At 40.3% G+C, this 22,238-nt stretch overlaps 1 protein-coding gene across 2 annotated transcripts in view; it reads right to left on the bottom strand.

Moving 5' to 3' along the window:
* The window catches only part of RGS7 (regulator of G protein signaling 7), a 492,581-nt gene that overhangs the window by 92,306 nt on the left and 378,037 nt on the right, over positions 1-22,238 (bottom strand). For both annotated transcript variants that reach the window (XM_032862939.1, XM_032862938.1), the window contains exon 7: positions 713-777. In XM_032862939.1, coding sequence (XP_032718830.1) covers positions 713-777 — 65 coding nt within the window. The remainder of the gene's footprint in view (positions 1-712; positions 778-22,238) is intronic.

Below are 22,238 nucleotides of genomic sequence, written 5' to 3'. Positions count from 1 at the left end.
TGGTAAATCATGGTCATGGAATGTAGTAGCTCGTCTTCGTATTAATGGTTCAGAGGAAAGACGGAAACCTATCACAAATACTAATTTTATGAATCATGGACTTTAGCGACCACAAGTAAACATCTAAAATACAAAAATTACTTTGTATAAAAAAAAAAAGTGCTCAAGACTCATCCATTGGGTTCTTCTGGGCCCACTGTAGTGAGGAACAGGAAATCAATACATTTCTACTAATGATTCCATCTGTCTATCCAGTTCCTGACAAGAATGTAAACCCCCAGTAGCCTACTACCGCTTCTAGTCAGTTCTTCAAAGCCAGTATATCACAACACAGCAACTGTCTGAACAAATTGCATCACATTAATGTTTTCTGTTTTGCAAAAATGATTTACTTAAAGTAAATGTACTTTATTTCTCTAAATTTGGAGTCTTCACTATATAGAGGACACATCTAAGGTTTCCACACTTGAGTTTAGAAAAACACGTTTCTCCCTTCTCCTGTGAGTCTGAGCATCTACAAGTTCACCATCTCCAATGTGTATCATGAGACAAAGCAAGCAAGTCAGGGATTTGAGCCATACTGATGCCTGATCCTGAAAATCTGGTCCTTAAAATCTGGGGGTGTAAAGTCAACAGAATTGCCAGAAACAACCGTAGGCCTTATTCCTGCTCATTTTATGACTTTCTTTGCCAGAAAATCCTTAATACTTACAGCTTCATAGTCGGCCAATTCCAGCCTCGCCTTGTTTTGCATCGTTCTCTTACAGAGGTAAACCGCTGAAAGAGGGAAAAAAAAAATCAATCATTTCTTGCCTGCTTATTAACTGGAGGCACTCACTAAAAACAACAACAACAACAACAACAACAAAAAACCAGCATTATAAATCATGACATCTTGGTCTCTATCATGTTTTCCAGTCATAATTTTCTGTCTTTATATATATTTTTTCTTTCTTTATATTTTTTTTGACAAAAATAAATAATGGGTAACATTTTAACTGAAAGTCAAGCATAGTGGTAATGGTAAGAAAATAGATATGTTTAGAATATTGGTAACTGTTTAGTTGTAGTGAATAAGGGAAAAAATAAGGCCTTTAAAAAACACATCGAATGAGCTTAAACATCTAGATATTGAAGTAACACCACTGTGTTGAAAGGAACTGAATGACAGGGAATCATTGGCACATTCAGTGATTTCCATATTCTTGTTCAACTGAAGGCTTCTTGGCATCTCCTTTGCTACGTTTCACCATCATTGATTGTTTTGCTACTAGGAGAGACGAAACTATAACATCTTCCCTATTTATGACTACCATCTCACTATAATATGACTACCTTTTAGTTCAATTTTTCATAGGATTCCATATCCTTGCTGCCAGGGAAAGCCCACTTGGGCAATAGATAAATGGGATTGGGTGCCAGAGGGAGAGAGGAGACTGCCATTGAAAAATCACATTTCTTTAGTTCTTTCAGGATTATTAGCAACTCTTATGACAAAATCAAGACATTCAGAGCCCTCTGGTATAGTCCTGATTTCCAGGACACTTTTTGCAATTTTTCCAGAATATGTGATATTTGAGTCTCATGAAATTCACAATAAGCTATCTATTTTGGATGCTGAATGAATCTGCTAGATGAGGACAGTCAAATATCACTTTTTGTATGGTTAGTTCTGGGGGTATCCTTATAATTACCAGTTTATGAAATACCAGTTTATGAAATATCTCACACAGAAAATCTGAGATCTCTGCAAACACTGATGCTGTGTATTCAGCTTCTGTCCTATAAAGTTTCCTTTACGAAGGCCAAGGCCAAGGAGAAAGCCAACCATGGACTGATGCTAACATTACTACGGATGCTAAGAACCCAGGAGATGATCTGAGAACACGTCTTTCTACAATCATGGGAATTTTATTTTTCCACTAATATTAGTAATTTTCAAAATGCAAATTCTCAAAATGCATAAAATGTAATATATATTGTCATGAAACCCTCTTTATAATTGTTTCAAGTTTACTGTGTGAGAGAACCCTTCCCCAGTTCCTGAATAAAAACTCAAGCAGCATCCACAGTCTTGCTCGTCAAGGTAATTCAAAGAGACCCAACTTATAGAATGTCCCTCGCAAGGAACAGCCCCAAATCCAAGCTTGGTTTAAAGTCTTAAGGTCGCCCCCTTTCCCCCAGCCTCTGCGGGTGAGAGAAGCGGGACTGTCTTCTTCATCCACCTTGTTCTTCTGTGTCCTCAGCGAGTGTTGATGACCAAGACCTTTGACCTTCTAGAGCTGGAGTACAGGAAGGAAGGAGAGGAGGGGGGCTGTGGCCATTCTTGCTTGACGGATACCAGTGCAGTGACCGAGTGTTGCCATTCTCTGGTCTTGGCAGTTTTAAAGCTGATCACGTTTCTCATGTTCCTTCGTGGGATGCTTCGGAGAAACTGCGTCCCACCATTGCTGGGGATCTGTCACCTGCAGTGCCCTTGTAGGGGCTGACTCTACCTCCGGCCTCTCTCTGCAGTGCGTTTGCCTGTCCAGGCTCTTCCCTAGGACAGGACTCTCTGTCACATACGGCTTCTATGACACACGAGAGAAACGCTCATGCACTCTTTGCCCTGAAGTAGACCAGAGAACACAGCCGCTTTGCTTTCATTCCTCCACCCAGAACTACATAGCCTGTCTCTTGCCCCTTGTAATTCCAAGGACTGGAGTTCATGATCCATTGTGTCCCCACAAGCAGATGACTCCTGTCAAGCACTCTCAGAAAGCCCTTGAAATCTTTGTCATGGGTCTCGAGATGAGGGGCGTCCCCACTCATTTTTTCCACTTGGCACTGATGGGACCAATAACTCCTGACATCCTCACAGCTACAAAATTGGTCTTTAAGCCAACATCTTACCCTTTCACGCCCTCCATGGGAAATGACAAAGCTAGGGTGACAGTTTGTGTGTCAGTCTAGAATAGCACTTCTTGATCTTAACACTTCGGCTGGATTTCCATTTTAATATCCTGCTACGGAAATCACTTTCCACTCATTGGAAGAGCAGATATGTTACAGAGCGACGACAACTCATTCTGGACATAGAGAAGTTTAATAGCACTGTGGGTGGGCAAACATAACCAGTGAAGTCTTTCTGGAAAGGATTTCGACAATGAGTAATAAAGCCTTAAAACGTTCATGGCCATTGTTCCAGTGCTTGCGCTTCTGAGAGTGTAACCCAAGGAAATAGCATGAAATGCAGAGATGTCAGCCTTCATGATGCAGAAGAGAGGAACACAGTGGGGCAAGGGATTCATGTGTCCTTGTTCAAGGAAATGTATCGCCATTAAAAATGACACACACAGATTGTTTTACTTCGAAGTTGAAGGAGTTTAATTTTTAAAATCCTATCCCTCATTATAAAAGTTCAGATGATTCAGAAAAAAATAAATATTAAAGAAAAAAATCATTCTAATCTCACTTCTGTCATATTTGGCACACAGTCTGGGTTTTCCCCTTATATATACATCTACAAACATACACACGAGTATCTGTATTTATGTCAAAACTTTATGTGCATGTGTTTATTTAAAACGGTACTACCTATGCTATCTTATGAGCTTTATCCTTTAACGTTGCATTTGGCTAACTTCCGATCAGTAAGTGTTATTCTGTGACATCCTGAAAAATTATTTCATGATAATCCATTCATTATTGATTTAAATGAGTGCTTACGGTTGGACACTTGGATTATATTCTTCGTCCTGCAATTATTTACTAGTACTTCTGCAAACACGTATGTATGGCTGTAGGTTTATTTTTCAGGTATTTGACAATTTCGCAAAGTGTCATTGCTGAATGAGGGGCTGTGCACCTTTCAAGTCCTCTGACCTGTGTAACCAAATTCCATAGAGTTTAAGCATGAGTGTGCCTTGCTTAAACTCTGGAGAGAACATTTTCAGCAAAGCAATCAGGGTTACTCTGTTAAGACTTAAATCAGATTTCATTATATTCAAACTTCCCATTTTTCAACTGCTTCCTATCTCAGCTCACTTCCGGTAAAGGCCAAAGGCCTTGTTTGCCCATGTCATTGTCCTTGGACCTTGCTTCCCAACGGCTCTCAAACGGTGGCCACATCCCCTTCAGACCCATGCTCTCAGCCACACCTCCCATTCCACCCCTGCCCCCAGTGCCCCCTTCCCACTATCCTCCTCTACACAACCTTCTACCTCCTAACCTACCACTCCCATATCCGTTTATGTAAGCAGCTGATGAGCTCACTTTCTCCCCCTGCCACCTCATTGGAACGCCAGCTCCACGAGGCCAGACATTTTGCTTGTGTCGTTTGCCCGTGAGTCCCCTTGCCTAGAACATACTTGGACACAGAAGATGCTGAGGACGTCTTTGTTGAATAAAGACTGGACTAAATGTTTCCTGATGACTTGAGAGTCTTTTTTCTCCTGCAAATTAGATATTCATGACTGCTCATTTTTCCTCTTTGAGGATTTGGCTTTTTCTTATTACACGGAAAGCCTATTGATACATTAGAGATAGACACTAATATCAGTTATAAGTACATGCAGGAAATACACTTTCCCATGTTTTTGAGGAGAAGTTTAATAAATGATATAGGCAATATTGAGCACACTTCAGCAAACACTGATTTAGTTTTAAATTATAGGTTATTTAAATTATATATTTATATGTACATAAAGCATTCACAGGGCATTTTCTGCAACCTGCTCTTCTTGCTCAACATGACATTACTGAGATCCACCCAGGCATTTTTCTATAGCTTAATTGTTAAGATTATTCTATCACAGCTCAGATTTTCGAAAAAACAGAGCTATTACCCATGTGGCCACACTTCTTATTTCTGGGTTCCCTCGGCATTGCTCACTCATTTTGGACTGAGGCCACTACATGGGTGAAGCTGACCTAGAGAATCCGGGCTCTGCTGTTGTAACTGTCGGCCGTCGGCATAACGGTCTGGCAGGGACACTGCATTGCTTCCCATGTGCCTCCCCTTTTCTCTTAGGCTTGTTCCCGGAATGTCTGAGAGCCTGAATTGCTTTATGAAATCTGGGTCAGAGACAAAACATCAGACAAGGCATAGGACTCTCTGAGTGCTGTGTTTAAGCCTAAGAATCCTTAATCCAAGATGGGGCAAGCCTTCCTCTGCCTTCCTAAGACTTACTCTTATCTCTAGCCCACATGTGTCAATGAGTCATTCATGGCGTTGGTCAGGACTTCATCCAACTCTGTAAAGCTGCCCTAATTTCTTGAGAAGAAAAACTGTAAGTCTGATATCACCATCTTCCTTTCATTTGGCTAAATTCTATTGATTCCAGAATACATCTTTTAAGTAAGTGGTATGTGGTACCACGCTCCAATTTCTACACTGCCCTAATAATTCTTTCTATTCTAGTTTTGCTTTCTTTTCTTCTTAATCCATGCAGGGGCATGGGAGCAATTTTGGAAATTTTCCAGTTAGTATGGTGTGCAAGTCAGTTCTTGCTTCTTACATCCATCCCAATGGATGGATGCAGAATATGTTTTGTGATTCTATCTATGCTGAAGGAATATACCCTTAAGACCTCAATGATTTTTGGATTTTTAATAACAAAAAAAAAACATTATCCTTAATTTCACTCTAAAGGAATGGGATCGTCTTTCCTTTCTTATCTTCTTCAAGAACAGAATTTCCAAACTAATTCTTTGAAGGTATTTTAAATTTAATGTTAATACAGTCCTATAAAATCTAATACTCATTTAATGACTCAACCACCAGAAATGCATTTGTAGGAATGGAAGTTAAGGAATAACAATACTTTAAGGAATTTTATTTTTTCAATTTATAACTCAACAGCAACTCCAACATTAATTAACTGAAAGAGAAATTAAATCTTAACAGAAAATTAACTAGAGAACATAGGATAAAAATAATTTTAAAATTATTCAATTTTCTGATGTTTTTTAGATTCTGTTTATTTGAGACAGAGTGTGTGCATGAAAGAGAGCACAAATCAGGGAAGTAGGGGTAAGGGCAGAGGGAGAAGCAGACTCCCCACTGAGCAGGGAACCTGACAAGAGGCTCCCTCCCAGGACCTTGGGAATCACAACCTGAGCTGAAGGTAGATGCTTAATGGACTGAACCACCCAGGCGCCCCAAATTTTCTGATGTATGTTAACAAAGATCATGTTACTATAAGTAGTAGAAGGAACTCCCTATTGTATAAGATCAAATTCCTTGACTAAAGCAGATTAATCAAGATAAGAGAGATCTACTATGCTAACAATGCCTGGACCATGAAAATCTTCAAATACCTGCCTTGAAGGTCTAGTCTCAAGAAAAATTCCTTTGGGATACCAGTGGAATAACAGCCCACCAACTGTGAGTATGAAAAGAATTACAGCTGTGGACTTCTATCTCCTAAAGGAAAAGGAAGTGTCCTCTGATGATTCCCGCGTGCAGACTGCTGCATATGAATGTGCTTACTCTACTACCTTATCCAGAGACGTAAATCTACTATCCCAGAAAAAAAAAGGTATTGTTATGTTTATTGAATTGGCAGTAATTGTGAAATCCTGAGAGCCTAAATCCTCTCCCGGAGCCATACAAAAAATAACTAGGCAAATCGGAGGGTTCTTGGGTTTGTGATCACACAGCAGAAACTCATCACACGTAAGATACAAAGGCAGTAGCGATGGGAGCCCCACATTAGCTCTCAGAGAGTGCTGAGAAGGGTGGAAGTCCTTTGCATCTGTTTCCTACTTGCATTCATGTTTCTTAATTTCTGAGAATGTTGCCCCTAAATGCAAGAACCATTACTGTCGCTGTGAACCTTATTTGAATCCCGTTCTCTGTGCATTCAACCACAAATTATATCACAGATTGTATGCGCCAACCACTTAAGCTGCGAGACAAACGAAACAGAGCTGTTTATCTTTCTTTGTAAATGTATCAATGGCTCCTAAAAGGTTTGATTGCTTTTCTAAGGCTCATGAGTTTTGGGCAATTTGTAATTCCTTACGTTCTGTAGATATTTAATTCTCCCCAAATTTACTTCCTTTCTCTCTCCTAAAAATTAGAGCTAATCATCATTATTTGCTGATTCGGTATCTGCAAATTTGCCTACTTGCTAAAATTTATTTGTAGCTCCCCAATCAACACTGGTGGTGTTTTTATGATCATCCACAGCCTTTCAGAGTGGTAAAGCTAGAGTTGCCTGATAGACAGTTTCTCAGTTGAGGTGGACCGAGGAAACGCTCTACCTTCCTGTTCCAGCTAATTCTGTAAACGTGTTGTCTTTTTGATGGTCTATTCAGTGCCAAATTTTTTTTTTTTTTGCATTTTTGTGGTTTTTTTCCTTGGTGTTTTTGATGTCTAAAATGAGCGCCAGGAATACTACCACAGGGCTGTCTAGTGTTTCTGGATGCAAGAAGACTGTAATGTGCTTTTTGGAGATGATACGTGTGTAGGATAAGCTCTGTTTGTAAATGACTCTGGCTGCTGCTGGTGGTAAGGTCAATGTTTATGAATCAAAAAATATATGAACTAAGGTGTCTGTTGAAAGAAACACACATCCAACAAAGGCGTAGGTATTGATCAGTTGGCAAAAATGTTATGACCAGAAACTTGCAGGAACTGAACCCCGTACTTCCTGTAGGAGCAATGGCTCAGCATTCCCTAATTATGTATTTGTGGCAACTTTATAGAACATACATGCCTCAAAGAATACGAATCAACTGCATGTATTTGTGTCTTATTCCCTCAGTTGAAGAGTAGTGAATAAAATAGATCTGTGATAACAAAGATACCTACAAAACTTTCCGAAGTTCTGCTGGTGATCTCAGTAGTTAGTACCTGACTTACCATTCTTTCTTATGCGGCACTATTACCTCTGTTGTTTATAGCATTTAGTAGGGTTTTAAACCAATAATAAAGCTATTTTTTTAACAAAGCATAACAAGAAATACTATAATTTAACTTTCATGCTATTTCTGAACCACTGTTATAATAAAAATATTAGCTTTCATGTAAATTTCCCATAACACTAGGTCAAGGTTTCTTAATTTCTCCTTCACTTATATAAATTTATCAAATGAAGCAGTAAGTTCACATTTTCCAAGAGTACATCAATAAATTATCCAGTAGGAGTTTAACCAAGCGACCAACCAGGCACCCTGGGAAGAACTAACATCTTGACAATATTAAGTCTTCTTCTCCATGAACATGGACTATCTCTCCATTTTAAATAAATAAATAAGCAAATAAATAAATAAATAATCCAGTAGGAATATGAAACCTAACAGATAATGCCAAAGTGCTGTGGGACTTACCAAACAGTGAGTAATCTATATTCACTGAATTGAGGTCAAAATAGTCATGAACAATAATTTTGGATATCTGAACTCAGATCCTCCCCCACTCCCTTTTCTTGGTTAGAGAAAATGAAAAGAGATATAGGCAGTATGTTAGAAAATAATATTACAACCTATAAAAGGATGAGACTGACATCAGAAATTATTGGCAAAGTCACTCAGAACATGAGACTCATACTATGCCTATTGCCTAATCCCCTAATCATCAATATGGAAAGACAGATTCACAGATATTCTAGGAGAGGCCATGGGGTATAGGAGAAAGAGCAATGGTCCTTGAGTTTTCAGATTTGGGATTCTGGTTGCCCTCACTAACTGTGACTTTGGAAAAGTCACCTAACTTTTCTGAGGCTCCAACTGCTCACCTGTGTAATGAGTATAGAAATACTTAGTGCCTCTATTCCACAGGGCTGAGGTTAGGACTGTAGGACCTGATACACTGGAGAGTCCTGTGTTAACTCCAAAGGGAAAGTAATGTAGGGAATTACTAACGATAATGTCCTTTATGTTCACCAGAGAAGTTTCTACTTTAAAGAAAATTACAGGGTGCTTGTGTGTCTCAGTTGGTTGAGCAACTGCCTTTGGCTCAGGTCATGATCCTGGAGTCTCAGGATCGAGTCCCGCATCGGGCTCCCTGCTCTGCAGGCAATCTGCTTCTCCCTCTGACTCTCCCCTATCTCATGCTCTCTCTCTCTCTCTCAAATAAATAAATAAATAAAATCTTGAAAAAAAGAAAAAGAAAATTACAGAGTGCTTTTACAAGTGAAATTTTCTTTTAAAAACCTTGCCGGGGATGGATTTTTATATAAAGTCATTGTTTGTTTGTTTGTTTGTTTGTTTTTTCCAAATGGGACACTGCAGAGAGGGCCACTGAATTTTTTTAGTATCTCACTTGTGAAGTGTCTCTTTCTGCAGTAGTACTGCCACGAATTAGCACTGCCAAGAATTTTAAATTATGAACAGGAGGTATGTACGTGTTATTATACCTGGAACACATCATCCAGTGACCTTGAAATTTTTTCCAAATTTTATGTTAATGTATACTTCAATTTTAAACATATGATTAGTTTTTTTCATAACAGGCAACTTGGTGCCATTAAATTATTTTTAATTTTTTAAAAGATTTTATTTATTCATTTCACAGAGAGAGATCACAAGTAGGCAGAGAGGCAGGCAGAGAGAGAGGGGGAAGCAGGCTCGCCGCTGAGCAGAGAGCCCGATGCGGGGCTCGATCCCAGGACCCTGAGATCATGACCCGAGCCGAAGGCAGAGGCTTTAACCCACTGAGCCACTCAGGTGCCCCTATATTTTTCATTTTTAATCTCATTCTTCACTCTGCTTTCTCATTCTTTTCCTATTGTATCTCATCCTCTCAACACTGAAACTCCACATACAACTGAGTAAGTGGTCAATATTTTCTGTTAATAGCTGCACCAGATTTCTGGGCCAGCAGGGGAAGAAAAACATAGAAAACTATTTTTTAAAATTCATTTATTCAATTCTACAAACATTTACTAGATACCTACTATGTGCCAGGCTCTGATCTAAGTGGTGGGGGTACAGCTGTGAACAAAACAAACAGACAAGGGTCCTATTCTCAATGAGCTTACATTCCAGAGAAATTCAAAAGGATGAGTGCTTGGAGAGGGCAAAGGAGACAGCTTCCAACTGCCCAAAGACAGAGTGATGGGGGTCAGAAGCCTGGAGCTGTGTTCGCTGTAATACTGTCCTTTACCTGCAGGGGGCCACATGGCACCAACGGCTCAGCCTCTGTTGGTAAACTGGAAGGGTATTGGTTTTATAAAGATTTTAAGACTCTTAGGATGAGAGGGGTCTGTGTGGAGTAATTACATGAGGCTCCAAAGTATCTTTGGTTCCTGGAGAAGAACAGAATATCTGCTGTTATGGAGAGTAAAAGGAAAAGTGGGACAGATGTGTAAGGATACTGGATGCCTTGTTCCTTCATTCAGCAAACGTTCACAGAGTACCTGCGGTGTGCCAGGCTTCTTCTGAGCCCTGAGGACATGGTGGATGAGCCCAGGGGACCCTCACTGCCCTTAGCTTACAGTAGACTGGTCTAGATTGTGATGGACAACAGACAGTACTATAATAAAGAGACAGCAATGCCCAATATTTACTGAATGCTTTCCATGTACCAGGAGCTCTGCAAGTATTTTATGTAAGTTTTGGTGTCCAAGTGCTATGACCGCAGCAACAAGCAGGTGCTACTAATTTTCCTCCTTTGCAGATGAGGCACTGAAGGCAGGATGAGACTAAGAAATTCTTGGTTGAGGCCAGAGTCAAAGTCAAGCAGTAGACACTAAGGCAACTAGTTAATCATCCAGTTGTGACGAGCTGTGACAGATACTGGGCGAAGTGGAGGGTTTGCGGACTGGGCTGATACTTTAGATTGAAGGTATCACAAAGGACCCTCTGAAGTGATAACTTTTGAGTTGTGACCTAAATTGGGAAAATGAACCAGCTCCAGAAAGTTCTGGGGGTAGAGCGCACCCATCACAGTCCAGCAAGGGGACTCTGGGCAGGACATGAGCAGGGTGTCCTCAAAGTAGAGGGTCGGAGCCTGGACAGGGTGGGAGGCAGTGAGGGTGGCTGCTGCCTGGGCTGGGGAGGCAGACACCTTTGGCCAGGGCTGAGGTGTGGATTGTAGTGTAAGGGGAACTACGGAACTGAGGGTTATAAGAGACAGAAATGGCAATGATGTGCTTGCCATTCACGTTTAATAAGTTGTTCAAGCTCACATGAGGCAAAGGGATAGTAAATGAGAGAGTGGACAGGTTAATAATGATAATAATAATATAATAGAAGAGCATAATTTCTATCTTAATGAGGTTAAAATACATTATTTTGTTAGAAAATAACATACCTGTTTCCGGTTACTTATCTACATAGACAGCAATCTGATATGACTCATAAAGTGATTTTGGAACTCGAACCCAGAATGTCTCTACGGGACAGAGAATCTCAAAATGGCCCTGGGGGGGGGTTTCATGGCGATTCCTCCCAGCATGCGCTGGAGGTTGATGGCCGCTCAGAAAAGCAGCCGGTAGGGGAGGAAAAGCTGATTCTTAAAAGCGGCATGGCTAACCTATTTGCAATCCCCGCTCCAAGTTTCCTTCCATATCTTACTTCTTCACTCCTATTTGCCAAAAGAAAATCTGGTTTGAGAACCCTCGTCCCCCTGCCTGCCGCCCCTGCACTCCCTCCTCACCGCTGCATCCAGTAGCCTTAATAAAATGAAACCATCTGCTTCTCGACAGACAGACCTACAATGACCTTTGAGGTTGTTTCTCTTCTTTTTAGAAGATAATGTTGATAAAAGCCTGAAAATAATAAAGATAATGGAGATGGAAATACTAACAGTAATAGGTAACACTTATGCTGTGCCAGGCACCATTTCAATCCTTCATAAATTAGCCAAGTAATCCTTCAAGCAACCTTATCGGGTGGGAGTGTTATCGTTAAAACGGGCAGAGAGAGCTAACTTTTTCAAGTACATACACCTCTACTCAGCAGCTTAACTGGAATGCGGACCCAGCTGTCTGGAAAGAACCACTCTGTTTGGAGAAATAGTCAGTACAGGCTCTGAATCAAGGGTGTATCCTAAAACGTAAGGTAACTTGGGGAACAAGTTCTCCATCTCCCAGCTGAAATAAAGAGGCCTAGGGTGTCCAGGACAGTACAAAGTAAGAACAGGAGAGCAGCCTGGTCAAGGCAGATCAGGATTAGGGCACGACAGAACTTTGCTAAACATCTGAGAGCCTGTTTCGTTAACTTCTATAAAGTTAATTTTGCCCTTTGATTTTAACTGTTTATTACATTTTTTTCCTTTCCTTTGGAACCTGTAATAGGCTCCTTCCCTGGAACTTCCCCACGGGCATCCTGATGAAAGCATATTAGCAAAAGTGATCTGTGACGAGAGCCGCACTTGAGGTCTGCACATGGTAAATTATTCTAATTAAGATTATAAAGAAACAAAGTGAGCCAGGCTGCTCCACAGATGCAAGAAGAACACACCACAGGCACAAGTCGGGGTTCGGGCAGGTGAACACGAGTCGTCATTCTCAAAATCAGGAAGCGAGGCCTGCTCCTAGGCGGGTGACAAAGTGTTCTCTCCTTTCAGAGTCAGATTCCTGACAAATGGGAACTTTAAAGATTTTATTTATTTTTTGACAGAGATCACAAGTAGGCAGAGAGGCAGGCAGAGGGACAGGGAGAAGCAGGCTCCCCGCTGAGCTGAGAGCCCAATGCGGGGCTCCATCCCAGGACCCTGAGATCATGACCTGAGCCAAAGGCAGAGGCTTTAACCCACTGAGCCACCCAGGCGTCCCTGGGAATTTTAATATATTTTTTCCTGACTTCATAAGATGGTTGTGAAAATTGAAGGCAATGATCAATGTAAAGGCCTTTTGAAAACTTAGAAGGTATTACGCAAATGTAAGATTAAATGTATCTGTAATGGAACCAATAATCAGCTTTTTAGTCAAGTCTGAGGAAAATTCTAAGTTTATCTCAGATTCAAAGGAACATATAATTTTTAGAAAAAAATTAAAATTTGACTTTATGACCTTGGCAATAATTCCATTTTAAATATTCAACAGGATACTTACAGTTCAGAATTGCTCTATAATGCATACATTTAAGCTATGACTAGTCAAACTATATTAAGAAGAATGGATGTATTTTTTTTCAAATGTAGGATGTAATGTTATATTAACTGAAATGTCCTCATTTGTTTCATTCAATGGACCAACTAAGGTTCTAGGCACCACGATGCAGAGACAAATAATTCAGTCACTGTTCTTAGTCCCCTCAATCCTTATGTTAAACTGGGAGGAGACAAATACGTAGGTAAACAATAATTATTCTTAATGTTTGCTATACATCTCATGAATAAGTGAATAATCCCCATTTCTTCCCAAGCTAATTTAGTGTCTAGGTCACTTCTATGTATCTCCTGTTCATCTCCTTTGTGTCTGACAATAACAGTATGAGCTACAAAACATAGGTTTATTAAATATATATTAAATATTATTATTTATATTATATGTATTGTATATAATATATAAACACTAAATATATTAAACATATATGTATATATTTTATTAGACAGAAACACAAAGCTAAGAATGGAAGACTTCAGCTAACGTTCTCAGAGCTAGCAAAGGCAAGAAGCAGGGCTCAGCTCAAGGCTTTAGGACAAGAAGCTCCTAGAGTACCCCAGAGACTTAGCAAGAATGGGGGAGTCTTATCATCTAGCAAGGTGCTGGCTGGAGTGGTGGTAGTTTGTGGTAAAAATCTACCACACTGCTTCCTTATTTAGTGTTCACATACATTTATTAGATCAGAGTATGTATAATGTATCCTATAATTCTATGTAAATGTTTCCTAAGCATATCTTGTATTTCTCTCATACACTTGGTTTCTATTCTCTTTTGAGGTTTTCATAATGATTATACGTCCATTTAGAATATGAAATCAAAACCAAGTATTTTAAATTGCCTTCATCATCTGACACATTTGGATAGACTTACGACATCTTCCAATTTTGTCCCTTCAAATCTCTCCTGATGTTCTAGGAGAAGGGCTATTTTATGCCCATCTAACTGTAATTTCAAGCCTCATAGGACAAGCATAGAGGTCCTCATCGAAATTCAGACATGGTCCTTTCGAATGCTGCTGTTCAAAATTTTTGTTAAAATTGTTGCTGTTAATAATTTTACATTGTTTTCTTACTACCAACGTGAGCATAGATATTTGGCGTCTTTAAAGCTAGATATAATGCATCGGACCACAGTGTAAACCCCAGGAATCAGACCTCTTCATACCTTCAGTCACTCACTAACTGAATTAAATGTTTATTGAACACCTACTGAAATTCTGCATATTGTCCTAGGCACAGGGGATACACAGTGAAAGAAGATTTTGTCCTTGAACTTTCAAGGGACTCAAAATCCAGGGCAAGAGACAGCTGCCTGGCCCACACGGCTGGACTGACCTCCCATCTGGGTGGAGCGGAGGGCAGTATGTTTGCTGAGTCTTAAAGGAGCAGTTGTGTTAATCTAGCCATGAACTTCTCACCTGACTCAGTTTTTCTTGATTTTCTTCTCCTTTGCACTATGGGAATAAATATATTATGACAGTTATACATAAAGGAATCCTTAAGGGGGAGGTGTGGGTGGTTCAGTGGGTTAAGCCTCTGCCTTCGGCTCAGGTCATGATCTCAGGGTCCTGGGATCGAGTCCTGCATCGGGCTCTCTGCTTAGCAGGGAGCCTGTTTCCCCTGCCCCCTCTGCCTGCCTCTCTGACTACTTGTGATCTCTCTCTCTGTCTTAAAAAAAAAAAAAAAAGAAATCCTTAAGAAAAAAAAATCTGCTTCTAAGTAAAGCAACAGATGGATTTCTACATACAGGAGCTCAATAGAACTCAATTTCCTTTCTTTTCCCTTATTTATTTAGTTTATGTTAAAATCTTATATATTTCTTCCATAACGGAACTTGAAATGAAAAATTTAACTATGCTTTCCTGGGTGTATTTTGGAGTAAGTCTTAGTATCCTTTTATCTGAAATTTGTCACACCCAGCCCTGCTCCAAAGCTGCCCTCCATTAAAGTGTAGACTTTAGAGGCTTTTGCTCACACACTCACCTCAGGGGTGGGGGAAAAAAAGTGCATTATTTTTAATTTGACTCTAAAATTTTTAACATAAATTTAAATATTCATGAATCATATAATTCCAAAATGTAGATATCCACACTTAAAAATATAACTGTTAAACCACTCTTCTAAATGTATCCAGTGGGCTCCAAATATCCCAGAAAATACAGGGACAGGCTCTTCTGAGAGAGAAATTTGGATTATTCTTTCATCTTCTTGAATTCATGTGTTAATTACACTATCCTTATAGAACCGATCACCTGTTAGTCTTCTGTACAACAACAACACATTTATAAATTAGTTGAAATTTTAAAATTTTCTGTGATCATAAGGCTTCTATGAAAAGTTTTTCCAATTCCATTTATCTTTATAAATATTATTAATCTATAATTTATGAAAATAATATAAATATATTGCAACATTTTCCAAATACTACTTCAAAAAAGTGAAACTTTATTGCAAAATGTTCCTTAATATAAAAGCTTTTTCTTAATAGGAAAATTTTCAGGACACTTAGCAAGACTACATTAAAAAAAGGAGGAAACATAGTCCCTCGAATCTGTGGTTCCTTGGAAACCTTGAGAAGTCTGTGAACACCTCCAGAGGAAAATGTAGCCCTGTGCTATTTTATTTGATTTTATTTTTTAAGATTTTATTTATTTATTTATTTGACAGAGATCATAAGTAGGCAGAGAGGCAGGCAGAGAGAGAGGGGGAAGCAGGCTCCCTGCTGAGCAGAGCTTGATGGGGGGCTCGATCCCAGGACCCTGAGATCTTGACCTGAGCCAAAAGCAGAGGCTTTAACCCACTGAGCCACACAGGCGTCCCAGCCCTGTGCTATTTTAAAATTCCCATTGTGATTTTCTTCCCTGAGAATATCATTTTGAAGAGTGATTTTAAGTTGTCAAACATGAGCTATCTGAGTTTTTCATAACTGATACAGTATTGTGGTCTGCCATTTTAATTCCAGTTTGGTTTAAACTCCAAAGTTAATTATTTAAAAAAATAATCTGTGTTTATTTTGATTTATCAACTTCTTATCACTGGTTCTTGCATCTCATTCTTTCCTTTTTGGTCTAATTTCCAAGATATAAATATAAGTCTTCCTTCTTTTTGGAAGAGGGGTGTCAGAGTGGAGAAGAGACCAGAATGCACTGAATTTTTGTTAGCAAATAATACATGAAGTAGAAGTGAGCAGTGCATAAGCTTCTCCCCAAAAAGAGCCTGTTAATGATATAAAGCTCTGAAATTCCTTAAAGGCATGTTTTTCTTTTTAAATTTTATTTATTTGACAGAGAGAGACACAGTGAGCGAGGGAACACAAGCAGGGGGAGTGGGAGTGGGAGAAGCAGGGAGCCCGACGTGGGGCTCGATCCCAGGACCCTGGAATCATGACCTGAGTCGAAGGCACACGCTTAACAATTGAGCCACCCGGGTGCCCCTTAAAGCATGTTTTGCTGCATTTTCTGTGTTGTCCACGTGTAACAGCTCCTCTTTACTGCACAGACATACACCCACGAGAGAGGAGTGAGTGTAAAACAAACCTACTTTCTTCTGTAGTTTTGGAGTAAGTCTAAGAATTGAGGGTAACGTGAGTATTTTTATTGACCAACGTTTGTCACCTGTAGTTTTCTAAAAGGATAACATTTGTTTCCTGTATGTCTTCCTACTTCTCTAAATTTCAGTTGCTCTCCAATTGCCCAGAAAGATGAAGCAGTTGAAATCTAAGTGTTAGAAAATCTGCTTTAAAGGAGGATAAGGTAAATTGTTCTTTCCCTAGGGGTTGGGCAAAGAAGGTTTAGAAAATTTATATGTATTGCCCAACATAGCATCTTGATCCACAGTCAACCATCCCAGGTGATATATGATATTAGCCTTAGACTGTAGAAAAATAATAAAGGCAGAGGGATATAAACCTATTTTTTAAAACACTGAATGAAATACAATTCAGATTCTTTCCAACTTTGGAGCATAAGTCATATTATTTAAAATGCTTCGTGCATTGTTAAATACGCAAATCATCACAAATGATCCTAAAACATTGCCGTGCACCTCCTATTAAAGATCACCAGTAGCTAATACTTTTCCAGCTCAGAGGGCAGAAAAATTAAAGACCACGAGGTGCTAAGATGATCCGTATCACTATGGTTATGAACCTTGGAACTCAGAATGCACACCTGGAAATCAATTTCAAAGTTTCCAAGGAAACCAATAAAGCTATTTCAAGACAAGATTAATGTGATTTGCAAATCAAAATCCGCTTAAGACTGGTGTCACAGCGCTATGTCTTAATTGGTACTTGCCACATTTTTTAAGAAAGCCAGGAAAAAAACAATCTTATATTCACGAACCCAGCAGTATGTGAGACAGCAGCCTTCCGTTTTCTCCTCTGTCTGCTTTGTTGACAGATTTCCAATATAATGGAGAATATGCAAAAGAGGACTTCATTTTGGACTACGATTTTGTAAAACCGTAAAACAAAACAAAACAAACAAACAAAAAAAACAAAGATAGAATAAGGGCATCAAAAAGCCCAGAAATCTGTGGGGGATGCAAAAAAAAAAAAAAAATGGGAAGAATGAAAACGACCGATTGTATACCCATTTATAACTGATGCTCTACTAGGTGTGAAAGGAGATTTGACTTTGAGATCCCATTTTACGGATGAGGAAACTGAAATTTAGAAAAGTGAAGTCACGGACATGAGGCCACAGCTACTAAGTGCTGAGTGAGGATATGAAGCGGCGCGTCTGATTCCAGAACTCTGGGTCTTCAGGGGCTCCTGGGGAAAGAACGGCAAGTCAAAGGCAATGCGTTTAGGGTCTCCGAGGACATCCCAAGTCCTGAGCTGATGCGTGTCCTAACTAACACGGGTCAGAGAACGCTCATGCCGGAGGGGACAGCTCCCTTTTGGACCCTGCCCGTTCCCTCTCCTTGACCGCCGGCTGACAGGGATCAGAGACTGTCTCTCACCCATCCTCATTCCTGTCACGGCAGGAGCTCAGGGCCTTGCACACCACCAAGTGCTCAGCGAGTACTGACTGAATTGCACTGACAGAATGGACCGTGTCGGGTGTGAGATAAAATTAACTGGTGAGCGGGCGCCTGGGTGGCTCAGCGGGTTAAAGCCTCTGCCTTCGGCTCAGGTCATGGTCCCAGGGTCCTGGGATCGAGCCCCGCATCGGGCTCTCTGCCCGGCAGGGAGCCTGCTTCCTTCCCTCTCTCTCTGCCTGCCTCTCTGCCTACTTGTGATCTCTGTCAAATAAATAAATAAAATCTTTAAAAAAAACAACAACAACTAACTGGTGAGAACGCCGGCTGGGGCTTTGAGCCTTCCACTTTGTATTTCCCAGTGTTCGTCGGACACGGGGCGCGGCGCTGCTGCTTACTGAGTGACACGGACTTCAGCAGGGAAGACCTCTGTGTCTGCGTTCACTACAGTGAGTGGCTCGAGGCACAGAAATGCTCCACGGCGACCAGGATCTCCAAGCCAGTGTCTACACAGTTCGCTCCAAGTTTGTGCTGGTCATTTTGGAAAGATGTCGTGGAACTCTTCCCTTTGATACGTCCTTGTGTTTCTGTGCGTCCGTGATTTGGACAAGACTTAACCTCCAATTACCCAGCAATTGCTATGTAATATCTGTTGATTCCCTTCCCAGAACCTACTCCTGACACGTTTTACCTTCAGGGGATTTCATCGGGTGGTTTGAACAGAGGACTAGACTCGCCACGCAGGCAGAGGAATTCTTGGTCTTCCCTGTAAACTAAGCCGATGTATTGTTTTTCCTCCGCTTGCAAAATATGTCTAAAACAGAAGCCGGTTTAAGACGGGTTTGTAATAGCAACAGCAGTAAGAGTCTGTGAGCCTTGCCCTTTGCATCCTCTGCAGGGAAACAGCCTGAGGAACTGCCCTGAAACCTGGCAAATGCACAGTGATCTGCGAGCACAATGTGTTGCCAGCTTTATTGTAACTGCTGGGAGCTGCCCAAGGCTTTACAAAGAAACCAGAAAGCAACAGCAGGAGTTGGGGCAGCCTTAGAATAATACTTCTTGGTTTAAAGAGAAATTTCTTTAACAAGAACCCGATACCTCGGACTTAGCATGAAAGCACAGACCAGGTCAATCACAGAAAATTCAGCTTGCGGGAACGTGCTCCATTATGGTAGCAGAAACACAAAGGCAGGGCCCATTTGGCATACTTGGCGGCCTGAGAAAAGTTACAGCCACTGAAGATTCTTCTTGAAAATCTCTACTGGTTGCTATGCGACACAGGGATTCAGCTCTCTTCCTACTTAACTCACTCCTCAGTATGTTCTAAATTTGGCCAATAATGAGGGGAGAGACCTTGGCCTGGCTAGTCCTGCCACTCTCTGGAACTCATCATGAGAGAGAAGGATGGATTGAATCCTCTCTCAGGTTCCCTCCACCTCTGACATTTTATGAAGGAGGAGGATGATTTGTGCCAATATTTGTATTCTGAAGATGCCACAAATGCTTCAGGTCTTTTTAATGAATAACGAGCTCGTTCTCATTGTTATATGGGGTAAATGGATTGTTTTTAGGACAGAGTTTGGTTTTTTTGCTTGTTTGTTTGTTTTGGCTAAACTAGTTCATGGTGATTATTTAATTTATAAAGTAGATTATTATCAATACTATCTTTTAGGACTACAGTAACTAAAATACCGTATAACTTTTCTTTTTTATTAAGAGAGATGTATGAGAGTCCATCATCTCCACAAATTAGGAGATTACTGCAATTTGGCTGAATCAGTGAAGATTTTTAACTTTTTTCTAAATTTTGTGTTTTAAAATTTTTAATTGTCCCAGAGCATCTGTAATTTTCAGAGACGAGTGACATTCCTGTGGGTTTTAATGTTTTATCTTTCTTTCTAGATGCACCTCTGATCGTGTTCCAGGGCACAAGAATGATAAAATGATAGCTTTGGGGAAAACATGTTGGAACATTAACATGTAAATTACGTTCTCATGTTTATGGTGAAATATATATAAAATTTAAAATCATGCAAGCCTTATTAGAATTCAGCTTGGATGCAATCTTACTTTGTTTCTTTACCCTTTTATCAAGGTCTGCCAACTGAGTGTGCCAGGTTCCTCTCCCTTTCCATTCTAGGCCACTTCCAAAGCTACAGGGAAATCAAGGGGAAAGTAACCACCTCAAATTTTCCATGACACTGATGGTTGGACTTAGACACTCTCCAAAGGCCAGTGGACAGGGAGAGCACACGGAAGAGAAACAACCAACTTTGCTTCCCATGTATCTCAGAAGTTGATTCAGAGACTGTCCCATGATAAAATAGTAAAGGAACAAAATGAAATAAAAGCAGAAGCAAATAGACAGGAACAGCTTGCTCAGTAGTGATTTGTTCTTCCTTTTCCCTATAAAAAATCTGCTCTCTGGTTCCCAGTCTAGCACGTCAGCAGCTTGGAAATTGTTTTTCCCATCCATCCTCACAAAACTGAAAAAAGATGAACAGAGTCAAAACCAGCTGTTTCTCCCTACATCCATCAGGGAATGGAGACCAGAGGGGGAATCACTGCCCCCAGGCTGGAAGGACAGACAGACACATAACAGAGAATCATGACTCCCTGGAGCAGAAACCTCCCTGTGGGGTAGGAAAACTAAAACTAAGTGACTTACTGCTGGAGGCTCAAGTGTGAACAAGCTAGAGCATAAAAACTCCAGAGGGTGGGGGGCAGTGTTGGGGGAATATCACCCATTTGTGATTATTACCACTGCCAGCCTCGCACAGTGAGGATCTTGGAAAATTCCCTCATGCTTCCAACAAGAGGAGGGAAACAGAAACCATCTGAAAATACACCCAGAACATTCTGTTCTTCTTCTTCTTCTTCTTTTTTTTTTTTTTTTTTTTTTATTTTTTTGTTGGTGGGTTGGGTGGAGAGCACAAGCAGGGGGAGGGACAGGTAGAGGGAGAGGGGGAAGCAGGCTCCCTGCTGAGCAGGGAGCCCGATGCGGGGCTCGATCCCAGGACCCTGAGATCATGACCTGAGCCAAAGGCAGAGGCTTAACCCACTGAGCCACCCAGACACCCACATTCTGTTGTTCTTTTAACAAAGCTTCCCTCAGGGGGGACCATACTACAGTATCTGATAAACTGGGGTTATACCAGGGTCTAAACCACCTGGAGCAAGGGAACTACGGAAGGAAAGACCGCCAGCCTCGAATTCGTTACTCTGCAAGATTATCTTTCAGAAGTGAAAAAGAAATAGAGATTTTTCTGTGACAAATGAAAACTGAGGGAATTTTTTGTCAGTAGACCGGCCTGATAAGAAATGTTAACAGAAGTTCTTCAGAGAAAAGGAAAGTGATATAGGTTGAAACTCAGATCCAAAAAAGAAAGGAAAACTTTGAGAGAAGGAATCAATGACGGTAAAACAAAATGTTTCATATTTCTTATTCTTAGTTGATCTAAAAGATAATAATTTGTTCAAAATAGCAATAGCAAGGGTCTAGTCAGTGATTATAGCTTATAACTGAGTGAAGGGAATGACAGCAGTATTGTGTGACTGGGAGGAATAAGTGGGATGTTCTCTCATGAGGTGCTTCTATTACTCATAAAGTGTCTAGTGTTCTCTGCAAGTGGTCTTAGATTGGTTGTAAATGAATATTTAAAACTCTAGGGACATTTTTAAACAATTGAAAAGTGTAACAGGGGCACCTGGGTGGCTCAGTCTTTAAGAGTTGGCCTTTGGCTCAGGCCATGGTCTCAAGGTCCTGGGATAGGGCACGGCATTGGGCTCCCTACCAGGGGAGGAAGGGGAAAGCCTGCTTCTCTCCCTCACTCTGCCTGGATACTCCCCCCTGCTGTGCGCTCTCTGTCAAATAAATAAATAAATAAATAAAATCTTAAAAAAAAATAGTAATATAATTGATATACTAAGAGAGATGAGAAAAGGAATCATATAAAATGCCCAATTAAAGCCAGAGAAATTAGAAAATGAATAGAAGTCAAAAAAGGATATAAATAGAAAATAGTTACAAATGGGACAGATATTAATCCAACTATATTAATAATCACTTTAATGTGAATGTTGTAAATATGCCAATCAAATGACGAGGACTCAGAGTACTTGAGGCAAAACTGAGATACTTCAAGGAGAAAAAGGCAAGTACTATTATGATTAAAGACTTCGACATGCATCTATCTCTAGTTGACAGCTCCAGCGG

Source organism: Lontra canadensis, unplaced genomic scaffold, assembly GCF_010015895.1.
Source record: "Lontra canadensis isolate GAN:19392208 unplaced genomic scaffold, GSC_riverotter_1.0 scaffold24, whole genome shotgun sequence".
Lineage (NCBI taxonomy): Eukaryota > Metazoa > Chordata > Mammalia > Carnivora > Mustelidae > Lontra > Lontra canadensis.
Note: the sequence above shows the minus strand (reverse complement) of the source record. Positions and strands in the feature narration are given on the sequence as shown.